Below are 14,881 nucleotides of genomic sequence, written 5' to 3'. Positions count from 1 at the left end.
ACGACACTTTATTTGGAATTTTGAAATACTGTTAAATGGAATAGGAAATAGATTGCAGTAGCAAGCAGAAGATCTTAATTCTACCTCGACGAGTCACAAAACCTCTTTCTCTCACTTCATCCAGAAAGAAAAATAATACTTAACATCCCTAAGCAAATGTGGTTGAATTAAGTGATCAGTTGAAACTCCTTTAGTTATGAGATCTCTGATTTATAATGTAGCAGTTTTTAAGATTATGTTGTTTGAAGCTTCAAAGATCCACAGATACTTCTCAGAATCAGGGAGGTAGGCTGAGCAAAATTCACACGTCTGTTTGTGCACAGGTGTTCGTTATTTGTAGAACTTGATTTAATGGAAAGCTTTTGCTGCTCAAAATGCTATGTTAAAGTTTTTAAGTTAGTTTTGTGGACTGTACGTTAATAAGTTCTTGGCATTCTATTTTATATAGGATGAAGGAGTCGAATCTGATGATTTGAAAAAAGATCTGCCTCTAATGCCCCCACCTCCGGATTCATGTAGCATGAAGCTGACCATCAAAGAAATTTGGTTTAGCTTTGCAGCTCCCACCAATGTGAGATCTCCTACACATGCTTTTTCTAGGTAAGTGTTTAAAAGTGTAATACTAACACATTCTTCAAACGTGTTTCTTCTCTCTTTCATATAGCCTACAGTTCTGTTTTATATATTTTTTGAGTTATTTTTCTCATACATCTAGTATTAGGGTAAGGAGCACTGGTGATGCAGTGGTTAAGCGCTTGGCTGCTAACCAAAAGGTCTGTGGATCGAATCCACCTGGAGTTCCTTGGGTAAAAAAGACCTGACCTAGAGATCTGCTCCTGTAAAGATTACAGTCTGAGAAACACTGTGGGGCAATCCTTACTGTGTCATACAGGGTTTCTGTGAGTCAGAATTGACTTGACAGAACACAACAGCAACCATACTAGGGTTGCCACCTTTTCCCCATGTTTCCCAATTCATGCTTCTATAGACATTTTTCTCAGGTTATTGCCACCTTTGCTTTCCTAGTGCTTCAGTTTTATTTTGACGCATCACCCTTCCATGGGATTTTTATTTTTGATGGCTTTTATATCCTTCTTTCTTCTCTTTTCTCTAGTCTTTGCATTTCTTAATTGTATGTTCATAATTTATCGGGGGTCAGAAGGAAAAGAAAGTATTTTTGCCTGAATCAAATAGCCATCAAGTTCGGTAGGTATGGGAGATTGAAATACAAATCTTAAGATTTGTTTTTATAATTTTTTTTTTTTTAAAAGGCAGCTTAACCTTTTAAGCACAGCAACCCCTGCTGTTGGTGCTTGGCTTGTTCCTATTGATCAACTCAAGTCATCCTTCAACAAGTTAGAAACGGAGGGAACCTTGAGAATTTGTGCCGTTATGGGATGCATAATGACTGAAGCGTTAGAGGTATGCCTTTCAACAATACAAGGTATTAGGCAGATGTTATTATTGAAATTGATCTCTTGTTGTTAACTCATTGTTGGAAAACATCAGACTGTAGCTTCTTAATTGTTGGAGATATTTGATTTGTAGGATCTTTGATATATCACTCTAAATTTATTATTTTTGCTTTGTTTCAGAATAAAAGTGTACATTTTCCTCTAAGAAGTAAATACAACAGACTTACAAAACTCGCCCGCTTTCTCCAAGAAAATCCTTCGTGTTTACTATGCAATATCCTCCATCACTACCTGCACCAGGCAAATTTCTCCATCATTGATGATGCTACAATGGTGAGTTACCGAAACCTACGTTAGCTTTTAAAAAGCCTCTGTTCTGTTGAGGAGCCACAGACCCACAGGGGAAACATAGAACATTGAGAACCACATAGAGTAAAATGGAGGGTTGTGGACAGGTTTTAAAATAATTTTTGGAGATGTGTAAAAATCACACCCTTGTCTGATTTTTAAATGTTTTTGATTTGAGAAAGAAATGACCTCAGCTTTATTAAAACTTCCTGCATGGGAAAGGCAGTCAGTATATAAACAGTGGTTTTTTTATCCTGATGTGGGATTACAGGTGACTTTTTTATATTCTGTTGTTCAACTCCTCTGCATTTTCTAAAATTTATCTAATAAACATATATTATTAATTAGAATAAAAAGAACTTTTTAATGAAGAGAACACTTTATTTTAATTTATAAAGAATCATTTTTTTTTTTTGAAATCTCAATTCCATAGTCTTGCAGCTAAGAGTTGGGGCGATCAAAAAAGTAAAAAGTTAAATGTGAAGTTGTGTAATATCAGAATTTACAAATTGGTTTTTGCCACTTCATATTTAACTCTTCTGGGTTTTTAAGCACAAAAAAGGAAATAAGAGTTTTTGTGGCAGTTTTGGCCCCATTAACTGGCATGAATGGAATCAAAAGAATCATATCTATTTTCTTTTTAATATGTAAGACTTCTGGTATTAAATTTTATCTAATTAACTTAGTTTAAAAGTTTTTCTTTTTTTTTAAATTGTGCTTCAGGTGAACATTTACAGCTCAAGTTAATTTCTCATTCAAAACTTTATACACATGCTGTTTTGTGATGTTGGTTATAATCCCCACAATGGGACGGTACGCTCCCCCTTTCCATCTCGGTTCCCTGTGTCCATTCATCCAGTTCCTGTCCCTTCCTGACTTCTTTGCTTTTGGGCAGGAGCTGCCCATTTGGTCTCGTATATTTGACTGAACTAAGAAGCAAGTTCCTCACATGCATTATTTTTTGTTTTATAGTCCTGTCTAATCTTTGTCTGAAAAGTGGGCTTCGGGAATGGTTTCAGTTCTGGGTTAACAGAGTGTCTGGGTGTCATAGTTTCAGAGGTTCCTCCAGTCTCTGAATGATATTTACATTAATTACCATTAATGTCTAATTTCAAATCTTCAAATACTAGATTAATAAACTGTCTCCCTCTGTTTTAGTTTAATTTTACATAGGGGAACTGAGGGTAATTAATTTGGGGAATTTTTTTTTTTTTAATGAATTGTGTGGTAGGCACAAATACTCACTTGTGTGGTACCATCATGAATTAAGTGGACTTTGGTCCTATTCGTACAGTAGTAAACCAGATTAATTCTTGCGTTTTGGTTAAACCTAAAACCTACAACAGACTACTGTAGCAGTGATGGATAAGGTACTGTTGTCTATTATGTAATCTGTGTGCTACATTTTTTTTGGCGATTTCAAATTGTACTTTAATTAAATAAAAGTAAAGAAAAAATCTATTAAAACATACTGATTTTTGATCACTTATTTCTGAGTCCAGGGCAAAGCATTAGTTCATAGTTGAGGTCACGAAAATATATCCTTATGATTAAAAGAATGTATTCTTTATTGTCCATTTATCAGTGATGCATTAAAGGAGTCAAAATAACTGAATTTGGTTTCATTTAAACCATTTAAATATGCCTGTGGCCACCAAGGGCATCAGAAGCTAAGATCAGCCAGTTTGCAAATGCAAATGCATGCCACCACTCAGTCAGCTAATAAATCAGCAAGCACTTTATGAAGTACCTATTAAGCGGCACATGCTTTGCTAGGCATTTAGGCATCTATAGACTCAACAGGCTGATCAGAAACACAATTGTGATAAATGTAAGCCTAATAATTGATATCTTTTTTAATTTTAGTGTAGCAAAAAGGGGTGTACAATCTATTCAGTTAGAGTAGTTTAGGGAAAATATTATAGGGGACCTGAGATAAGTAAAAGTGGGTTAATGTTGCTAGGTGAATGTTGAGAGGAAATGACAAAAGAGGGGATGTTCAGGGCATTATAGGCAAAAGGAATAGCAAATGTATAAAGGCACAGAGGTGTGAAATAGATTGCCACATTGGAACCGTGGTGGTGCAGTAATTAAGAGCTCGGTAGCTAACCAAAAGGACGGCAGTTTGAATCCACCAGCCGCTCCTTGGAAACCCTGTGGAGCAGTTCTTTGTCCTATAGGGTTGCTATGAGTTGGAATCTACTTGATGTCAACAGGTTTTTTTTTTTTTTTTTTTTGATATGTAGTTTGTAATTACTGAAACTTAAGGTTTGATGTGTATGAATAATGGGAGATGATGTTGAAAAGAGAGAAAGTTCATAGATTACATAAAAACAGAAAATGATACCTTAAACTATAGTTGCTAAAGTAGTCTGTTTTAGATTTTTAAATTTAACAAAACAGTAGGAACTAATCTAATTTACTACTGTACAGGTATGATCAAAGTTCTATCTTTTGGTATGGAGTGCTAAAATTGAACTTTAACATGTGAATAATGGGGAGCCATGACTGCTTTTAAACAAGGGAGTAACGAGTCCTTTTGCATTTTAGAAAACTCCCTCTAGTGGCATTCTGGAGTCTGAATTGGTGAGGAGGATGAATTGTAGTTGAGCGCCCTTGTGTGCCGTTGAGTCAGTTCTAACTCATAGTGATCCTGTAGGACAAAGTAGAACTGCCCTGTGCTAACTGAAAGGTTGGTGGTTTGAATGCACCAGCTGCTCCACGGGAGAAAGCTATGGCACTCTGCTTCGGAAAGGTTACAGCCTTGGAAACCCTATGGGGAGTTTCTACTCTGTCCTATAGAGTCGCTAGAGTCGACTCAATGACAGTGGGTTAATCTCTTAACTCATGGGGCAGCTGGTGGGTTCGAACAGCCAGTCTTCCAGTTAGCCTAGTGCTTAACCATTGTGCCACCAGGGCTCCTAGACACTGGGAAATCATTATGCTAGTCTTGGCTGGGGTGTTGAGTAGAAATAATAGGAGATGGTGGTTGTTTAGATAGGAGGCAGGAAGGATGCTAGACTTATTTCCCAGGTTTCTGGCTTGTGTGAGGGGAGGAGTGGGTAATGTGTTATTAATAAGTAAATGTCAGAGGAGGATCCAGTATAGGACAGAAAATAACTTGATATGAGTTTTTTGTTTGAGATGCATATGGGAAGTCCAAAAAGGGAAATATGATTAAAAATACAGGTCAATTGATAATTATGTGTTCCAATGAATGATTTGGGAATTGCCAGCATAACGGTGTTTATCGAAGCTGCTGGCATGGATGAGATTTCTAGGGATAGTTTGTTGAGTAAGAAGCTGGTTGATTAAGAAGCTGGTGAAGGATGGATCTCTGAAGAATACCAAAGTTAAAGGGAGGAGGGAGAATGGATCAAGGTGCACAGAGTGCCGAGGAGGAAAAGGAAGGGGTAGGAGAACCAGGAAAAAATGCTGTCTTAGAAGCCTAAGGTACAGAGTTTCAAGCAAGAGAGTAATCACCAGAGTTTACTATAGAATGGTTCTATACAATGATTTAATATAATAAGGACTAATTAAAGATGGTTAAGGGGAAAATACATAATTGTACCAAATACATACAATTCATCTTTGCCCTTAGAAAAGTACTACCGAGATAACATATCATGGTTAGGGGTTTAGAGCTGGAAGGTCTCCCTTCTCCTCTCCAGACTTCTTGCCAACAGAGAATATACAACAGTGTTTTTAGCCAAAATAGGGACCAGTGTGTCAGCATTATCAGTGGTCACTCAAGCTCCAGATAATCCCCAATGCAAGGATCTCTGGTAAAGGATACATTTGAGACCTGGAGTTATTGTGTTACTTTCTACTCCCTCCCTGTGGATGGAAGACTAGGAGTATAAGGCTAATTTACACATCTAGACATTGGCAGAGAAACGAAAAGGGAGAGAATGGCAGGCATTTCCCATCAGTGCTCTGCCCAGGTATGTTTTCCACGTAGGAGGAAGTTACAAGATGACCCTCCTTACCTGAGTCCAAGAGTTTAAAGAGCAAGCTAGAGGACCTGATGTTTCTCAGAAATTAAATGGCATGATTCCTGCTCTGTAGTAAATGAATTAAAGAATATCAGGCTCTCTGCAATCAAATTAGCCATTTCTCTTTTTGTGAGAAATTGTAGGAAAGAAGGTGGAGGGAGATTAGAAATTTTCTCTTTAGCCCAAGACTCCAATAGGGGAATAGTCAAAGGGTTCTTTCTTACAGTCATCACTATGTACAATAAAATATACTTTAAACTGTATACTTGTTATTGGTAATGCATTTAATTTTCAAGTCAGTTACAGATCATGCACACCCAGCATTTAACTAGTCATTTTTTTTTAATGTTAATATGTTAGAGGTTACCTAACTTTTGAAGGAATTTACTCTTTGCTTAGTGAATGTTCCATTCCAGAAAGCTCTGAATACATTTAGACTTTTCAGTTCCAGAAAGCTCTGAATACATTTAGACTTTTCAGTTGGGCCAAAAAAGTAAAATGGAGCGAATGTTTCTTAAACAGAATCCCAATTTTATACCCCAGGTCCAGTCTCATATTCTTCTAGTGCTCCCTGTTGTTTATGACAGAAAGATGCAACATTGTGTTTGGAGACTGGGTTCTGAAGTCAGTTTGGAATTATGGCTCTGGCGTGTAACCTGAGAAATTACCTAGCAACTAAGTTTCCTCATCTCTAAAATGGGGGTTATGAAATAGGGTCTATTTAAGTGCATGCAAAGCACTTAAGTAGTAACTGTTACTACTTTAGGGTTACTTCTAAGAACATCATTGTTTTTACAGAGTGATGGACTTCCTGCTTTGGTAACTTTAAAGAAAGGTTTAGTTGCACTGGCAAGGCAATGGATGAAGTTTATTGTGGTGACACCAGCCTTTAAAGGAGTTAGCTTACACCGGCCAGCTCAGCCCCTGAAACCTCAAACAGCTATGAACCATGAACATGAAGATGGACTTGGGCTAGACAATGGGGGTGGTCTGCAAAGTGATACCAGTGCTGATGGAGCAGAATTTGAGTTTGATGCAGGTAATTTTATAAACTTGTCTTGAATGTTTTCTTATCCCTTAAACTTAGAATATTTTCTCATGTCTCACAACTGAGATGTTTTCTCACCCATCATGTATTTTGGTTTAGAAATGTGCAACTTTTATTATTGATGCTAATATACTTCTTTTAAAAGATATTAAGACATTTTGTTTTTTTCTGGACTCAAACTGCTTGTTAATGAATTGTTAATAAACAGTTTTAGTTATATTATTATATAACTGATAATACAGTATTTTTAATAATTTGTGTACCAAATTTGAAAATATCATGGCTTAATTATAGAAGTATGATTTTTTTTATTAGTCCAAGTGCATGATAATAATGCTGGAATCTTTATACTGACATGGTTTTTATAAGTTTAATTTTGCAAAACACAGATTTTTTTTCCTGATGTATCTAATACAAATAGGCATCTTTGGATAGCTGGAATGTTCTGAGTGAAATACATTACCTTTTTTTAAAATTTATATTTGTGTTTATATGTTCATCATCCTCTCTTTGCCATATTCTTTTAAAGAGATCTCTGACTTTTTACTCAGTGCTTGTTTGATCCTGCATTCATGTTTGGGGCCTATATTCAGAGTACGGTCTGTCAGCAATACGGCTGTACCACAACACAGATACACCCTCTCCTCACTATTGACATGGTTAGGTTCCAAAGACCAGGTTATTGTGCAAAATTGGTGTTCTGAGAAAATGGAGGATGACCATCAGATCACAAAATGGAGGATGACTACATCATTATATAACGGCCAGGTCACATCATTACGTAACTGCCAAGTTACCTTATTACAAAACTGCCAAACCACTGAGAATCATGGCCCAAGCTGACATGTAACCTTAGCCATCAAAGCCAGCGTTACTCTTGCCTCACCCTTCAGCTTTCATTACTGTCATATGTGTATTGTTAATGAACAAAATAGAGAGTAGATTTTTTACTACTGTCATAAATGCAAAATGTCAGATACCGAGACAATCATAAGTGAGGAGGAGATATAGTGGATATGCATTTCAGAAATGTACATGTGTACTTTAACTGTTTGGCAAAGATTAATTTTACTATTATCATGATATTATATATACTAGTATTCATAATATTCAATGAAAACTTGTCTTACAATATCTTGAAAAAATATTAAGAGTACCAGTAATCTTAAAATTAGAGCATTTACCAGAATAGATAAATTCATAAAGACACAGCCTAGATTGGTGGTTGGCAGGGATTGGAGGAAGTGAGGAATGGGGAGAAACTGCTCAGTGGGTAAGAGGTTTCACTTCGGAGTAACAGAAATGTTTTGGAACTAGATAGAGGTGGTAGTTGCACAACACTGAATATACTAAATGCCACTGAATTGTTCATTTTTAAATGGTTAATTTCATGTTATGTGAATTTCACCTCCATGAATTATTTTTTTTTTTAAGAAACGGAGCTTTCAGAGCATTGACATATAATCTTTTACCCAGCTTAGTTTTTGTTGTTTTGTTTTTTTTTAATTTTATATTTTATGAAGAAGTGTGTTATGAGGAATAGGCTGGATTTCATTTATTTATTTTGAAAATTTTCAAACCTACACAAAAGTTGAAAGAATAGTACAGTGAACACCCTTTGTAATTATCTGTAAATGCCTATGTTAATCTGTAAAAATTCTGTACTTTCTTTAGTTAGATTGGTCTTTGGTCTCTATCCAAACGTGAAAGATTGAATAGATGCTATTTGTTCCTTTCATGAGACTGAGTGAGGGGATTGGGGTTGGGGGAGTAAAAAGGAGAAGAATGAACATTATAGCACATTCCGTAAGTAATTGTTAAGGACTCTGTAAATTTCATTGCTTTTATACACCCAGAAAAACTAGAGTTGATGTTTCAAGAATCTGTGGTAATCTCTGCCTCACTGATCCTTTTGAACTGTTTCAGCCACAGTCAGTGAACACACAATGCTACTAGAAGGAACGGCTAATCGGCCCCCGCCTGGTGGCTCTGGACCTGTAACTGGAGCTGAAATAATGAGGAAACTTTCTAAGACTCATACCCATAGTGACTCTGCATTAAAAATTAAGGTATACTGTTGCTACTTTTGGTTATTGTTATTTAGACTTGTCACAGAGAACAGTTAAATTTTTGTTATCTCAAATTTAAATATTAGGTATCTCCCCTAAATTTTCAAATAGTGATTTTATGTTAACAGTTAACTTGATCAGTAACTTCTGTATACACATTTTTTTTTGCAAATTATGTCATCACTAATTAATATTAAATAAGGAGTACTTTAACCACCAACCCTTAGGATTCTTTTTTCGATTTATTGACTGTTGTATTAAATACAGTATTGAAAAAGTTGGTAATCTCTTAATGGTCAGAAGCCTTTGAAACAGTGCGTGATTAATATATTGTTTAGGTTAGGCTATTTTATGATTTTAATTTTTTTTTTTGTAACAATCAAGATTTGATAAGAGACATATTTAGAAAGTGCTTAGACTATAACCTCGACAGTCAGGCTGCCTTGCTTTGAATCCTGCCTCTGTGACTTACTTGCTGTGACTAATAAAATTCTTAACTGTACTGTGCCGTAGCCTCCTCAGCTATAAAATTAGGGTTATAATAGTAATCTGCTTCAAAAAGTTGTTTAATACAGTATGTGAAAAATGCTTAGAATAGTATATGGCACATATACTGTGCTCAGTAAGGCATTTGTTATTGCTGTTGTGGTTATTATTTTTGATAGTTTGCTTTGCTGGACACTGAAAACAACAGACAGTTAATATTTTAACTTTCTTTGAAAGTATGGGTTTTGACTTGACATTGTTACCCACATTCTATAAGGTAAATGACTGATAAATTTAACCATATTAAAATATAAAGTTTCCACATGGGAAAAATGATGTAAGCAAAATAGAAATATATTGTTGTTAGGTGCCATAGAGTTGTTTCCCACTCATAGCGACCCTGTGCACAACAGCAAAATACTGCTTGGTCTGCGCCATCCTCACAACTGTTTTGCTTGAACTCTTCGTTGCAGCCACTGTCTTCTTGAGGGTCTTCCTCTTTTTTGTTGACTTTTTACTTTACCAAGCATGATGTCCTTCTTCAGAGACTTTTTTCATGTGAGACGTAGTCTCTCCATCCTTGCCTCTAAGAAGCATTCTGGTTGTACTTCTTCCAAGACAGATTTGTTTGTTTTTTTGGCAGTCCATGGTATATTCAGTGTTCATTGCTAGCACCACAATTCAAAGGTGTCAGGTCCTCTTTGGTCTTCCTTATTATTGTCCAGCTTTCGTATGCATACGAGGCTCTCGAAAACACCATGGCTTGGGTCAGACGCGCCTTAGTTTTCAAGGTGACCATCTTTGCTTTTTAACACTTTTAAAAGGTGTTTTGCAGCAGATTTGCCCAATGCGATGTGTCTTTTGATTTTTTGGTTGCTGCTTCCATGGGTGTTGATTGTGGATCCAAGTAAAATGAAATCCTTGACAACTTCAATCTTTTCACCGTTTATCATGATGTGGCTTATTGGTCCAGCTGTGAGGATTTTTGTTTTCTTTATGTTGAGGTGTAATCCATACCAAAGGCTGTGGTCTTTGATCTTCACCAGTAAGTGCTTCACGTCCTTTCACTTCAGGAAGCAAGGTTGCGTCATCTGCGTAACGCAGGTTGTTAATGAGTCTTCCTCCAGTCCTGATGCCCTGTTCTTCATATAGTCCAGTTTCTCAGATTATTTACTCAGCATACAGACTGAATAGGTATAGTGAAAAGATACAACCCTGATGCACACCTTTCCTGATTTTAAACCACGCGGTATGCCCTTGTTCTGTCTGAACGACTGCCTCATGGTCTATGTACAGGTTCCTCTTGAGCACAATTAAGTGTTCTAGGATTCCCTTTCTTTGCAGTGTTATCCATAATTTGGATAATTTGTATAGATATAATTTGGATGTATATTATAATTTGGAGATATATTACAAAGGGCTAATATCCTAATATGTAAAGAGCTCTTGCTAATCACTAACAACAACAAAAATGATATAAAAATGGTTAAAGGACATAAACAGGCAGTTCACAGAGAGATACATATAAATGTATGAAAATGTATTGTCTTATAATTGAAGAAATGAAAATTAAAATGATATTTTCAATTTTGACTTTAAGATTGACAGAACTAAAATGGTAGTACATATGGTATTAGTGAAGATGTGAGAACACATACTCTTATATGGTGTTGGTGGGATTATAAACTGGCTCAACATTTTTGAAGGACAATTTGGTAATATGTATCAATATTTAAAATGTGATGGCTTTTGACCCACCATTTCCATGTCTGGGAATTTATTCTGCAGAAATAGTCATAGATACTCAAAGATATATAGCCAAGAATGATCTTTGCAGCATTATTTGTAATAGGAAAATAATGAAAACAATGTAAATGGCTAAGTATTAGAAAATCAGTTAACAATTTAGTGTATACCAATACCGAAGCAGGATATGAAGACTTACAAAGAGGAAGTAGATCTGTAAGCGGATATAGAATGATTACTAAAATACATTGATTAAGGTAAAAATGAAGTGTAATACAGTAATTGTTTATTAAATAAAGGTTAAATATGTATACGGGCTTATATATTTAGAAAAAAATTGATTCTGACTCATGGCAGTCCCATGCATGTCATCGTAGAACTGTGCTCTGTAGGGTTTTCAGTGACTGATTTTTCAAAAGTTGATGACCAGGACTTTTCTTTGAGGTTCCTCTGGGTGGACTCCAACTTCCAACCTTTCGATTACCAGCTGAGCACGTTAACCATTTGTACCATGTGCTTATGTAGTCATACACAGTTAATGGAAGGCTAGGTAAGAAACGGTTAAGAATGTCTCTGGGAAGGGAATCCAGAAGACTGAAGTTCAGGGGAGACTTTTCTTGAGATTTTTATTCTGTGCAAGTATTGCTCTTTTAATTAAAACATTTAATGATGGTTTGATACATATTATGTAAAAGTTTAGACTAATAAGTTTGCTCAGTTTCCACAGTACAATTAGAAGGCTCGAACACTAAACTTTCATCAGTTGGCCTCAGTTTTTTCCAGGTTGGTGGTTTTTCTACTACTCTCTGGTCATATTTAAGTGCTTTACTGTTCTTTTTCTGAAAAATTTTTTGAACAGTTTTTTGGTTATGGGTTGTAAAAGTCTTCCAAAGAATTGAAACTCCGAATGTTTGGTGTCAGATCTCTGCTTTCCAAGATCTTTCTAACTCTGTAATTGATTTTTGTACTATGTTTTCAACTGATCTGAAATTCTAATCTTAGATGCAACAATTCTATAATTTTTTCTTTTTTTGTTTTTTCTTCAAAGAAGTACTGGAAATTCTTCTTGACATTTTAGAACTTTCCAGAGTCAGTTCTTAACACAGGGATTTTACTATTAGGTTACTAGTATAGTGTCTAGAATTTGGGGGTAGAAGTCAAGTGTATGGCTTAAAAATCTGCCTTTTTCCTTAGTAGATACATGAGGCCTTTCCTCTTCTGTAAGACAGAATAATTATACTTAACCTTGCAGAACTTGTGTTAAGGATTAAATAAATACGCTTAGCAAGTATTTCATAGGTAGTAAGTGCTCTTTTCCGTCCTATATTACCTGTCCTCCACCTTCTCCCACCGAGGTGAGGATGACTGGTAGAGCATGAAGAAGGGTATGTACCTTTCTGCTTTCCAGGTAGAACTAAGACTTCATAAGTCTTCAGCAGTGTTAGCCTTTGCCCCTGCATTTCCTGCTTTCACAAAGAGTCTCGTTTCCTCCTAGGTAGATGTGTCTGCTGATCCTCAGTAAGAAACTACAGGGAAAGTTACTGAAGCTTTACTTTTTCTAATTCTTTTAGTACCCAGAACTGACTTTTGATGATATGGTCATTTTAGGTGTGTGTGTATATGTATGTGTATGTGTGTGTGTATATATATATATGTATATATATGTATATGTAGTAAGATTCTTGAGAGAATATTGTACATAAGGGGCAGCATGTCTGGGTATCAGTTTGCTGGTTTAGTAAATAAGTAGTGACATGGAGGTGTCATTTCAGGCTTCTTTTTGTCTTTGCTTATAGGGATGTTGTGTAAAGCCTCCACAAACATCCTACCATAAATTTCTGAGGTTCTAATGGTCTGTCTACTGCTCCTTTGGTGTTAATGCGTGCTTTATTTCCTACCATCTGTTTGATATGCTGTGCTGCCGTCCGTACATTTTGCCACCAGACTTCTTCAAATTTAGAAGGCAGTTTTAATGATCCATGGTTAAAATAAGTGAATGTGCTTCAATTTAATAATGATAACGAAAGCTGCCCTTTCAGCAGCTTAAATCTATCAGCCGCTCCTTGGAAATCCTGCAGGGCAGTTCTACTCTGCCTTTAGGGTTGCTGTGAGTCTGAATGAACTCGATGGCAACAGGTTTTTTTATTTTTTTGGTATAGAGTTATAAAACATTTTCACATAGGTTTGAGATTCACCACAATCTTGGGTGTGATTGATGTTAGCATTAAAATGCAGAATAGGGGCAGTGATAGCAACAGTAGTAGTTGCTGTAGTATTAGCAGTGGTTGTTGTATGCATGAGAAAGAGCCCCATGTTGTTCCTTCCATAGGGCATTCACCCATATCATTCTCTGAGCTATACCAGTGGTGACACTGCCACTGATTCTCCGGTGCATGTTGGACGTTCTGGGATGCCAGTAAAGGAAAGTCCAAGGAAGGAGAGTCTACTCAGCTACCTGACTGGAAGCTTCCCAAGCTTACACAATCTCTTGGAAGGGACTCCCCAGAGAAGTAGTGCAGCTGTGAAAAGCAGCTCTCTAACAAGAACAGGTACATCCTCTAGATTTGACAATGCTAACTTTTATCTAGATAATATGCTTTGGTTGTACGACTAATCTTTCATATTACACCTTATCTTTGAGAAAATATTTTGTGTAATTGTTATTGTGTTTGTAACATTCCATTATCTTTAGACACTTAGTTTGCATTTTTGAGTGGCAACATTGGCACTGCAGTCAACCAAGGTGTGGTGTGCAATGTTGTCTAGATCAGCCAACACTGAATTTATCTTTATTAATGCCTTTAATATCCAAGTATCAGCATCATGCAGTGAGATTTTGAAAATATCCTTAGTACATAAGTAATACTGCACTCAATAAACCTTTATTTTCAGGAAATACAATGGCCACTGATATGTTGTCTGAACATCCCTTGCTATCTGAACCATCATCTGTGAGCTTCTATAATTGGATGTCAAATGCTGTGGGTAATCGAGGAAGTGTGGTACAGGAATCTCCTGTTACAAAGTCGGGACACAATAGTCTTCCAACAGGTATCACATTATTTTGCTTAACTGTGTAAGATCTAACCCGGTTGCTGTCAAATCAAATCCAACTCATAACAACCCTATAAGACAGAGTAGAACTGCTCCATAGAGTTTCAAAGGAGTGGCTGGTAGATTTGAAATGCAACCTTTTGGTTAGCAACCATGAACTGTGTAAGGGGCATGTGTAAAGTTCTGAAAAAATTCTGTTTTTTAGAAGATGGCTAAAAATCTCAAATGTTTTTAAATGTTTTAGTTACTATATAGTTGAGATAGACACATTTGTGAAATGGTTTTGATACTATTTCAATTAAGAGAGTAGTAAACAGTCACTCTGCATTCCTAAGGAAAGATAAATATGGCAAATATGAAACTGTGTATAAATTAAAAAGTTTCAAACCTCCATTTAATGTGATTGGTTTAATTTTTAAAACACCAAAAGGAGATAAATGAATTAACTGTAAAGTATAATTTCCACATCATGTACTTAGAATACAAAAAATACTCTCAAATTCTTCAAATTCTTCTGTCCTGTAATAACTAGCATTCTTGCTTTCTTTATGGTTACTTAACAAATAATTAATTCTAGGGAGTGCTAAGAGAAAATAAGATTCCTGCCCTCAAGAAGAGAGACAAATGAGGGTCTTTTGAAAGTATGTGTGTGAGTAGAAAGGAGACTGACAGGGAATTCACCAAAGTAGTAACAATGGTTATCTCCAAATTTCTAAGTGA

General features: G+C 36.0%; 1 protein-coding gene across 16 annotated transcripts in view; it reads left to right on the top strand.

Moving 5' to 3' along the window:
* The window catches only part of BLTP1 (bridge-like lipid transfer protein family member 1), a 237,137-nt gene that overhangs the window by 131,355 nt on the left and 90,901 nt on the right, over positions 1 to 14,881 (top strand). For all 16 annotated transcript variants that reach the window (XM_064285385.1, XM_064285382.1, XM_064285392.1 and 13 more), the window contains 7 exons: positions 449 to 600; positions 1,272 to 1,422; positions 1,596 to 1,748; positions 6,557 to 6,797; positions 8,733 to 8,875; positions 13,437 to 13,656; positions 14,000 to 14,158. In XM_064285385.1, the coding sequence (XP_064141455.1) occupies positions 449 to 600; positions 1,272 to 1,422; positions 1,596 to 1,748; positions 6,557 to 6,797; positions 8,733 to 8,875; positions 13,437 to 13,656; positions 14,000 to 14,158 (1,219 nt within the window). The remainder of the gene's footprint in view (positions 1 to 448; positions 601 to 1,271; positions 1,423 to 1,595; positions 1,749 to 6,556; positions 6,798 to 8,732; positions 8,876 to 13,436; positions 13,657 to 13,999; positions 14,159 to 14,881) is intronic.

Source organism: Loxodonta africana, chromosome 5, assembly GCF_030014295.1.
Source record: "Loxodonta africana isolate mLoxAfr1 chromosome 5, mLoxAfr1.hap2, whole genome shotgun sequence".
Lineage (NCBI taxonomy): Eukaryota > Metazoa > Chordata > Mammalia > Proboscidea > Elephantidae > Loxodonta > Loxodonta africana.
The sequence above is the reverse complement of the archived record's forward strand: the minus strand, read 5'-3'. Positions and strand labels throughout refer to the sequence as shown.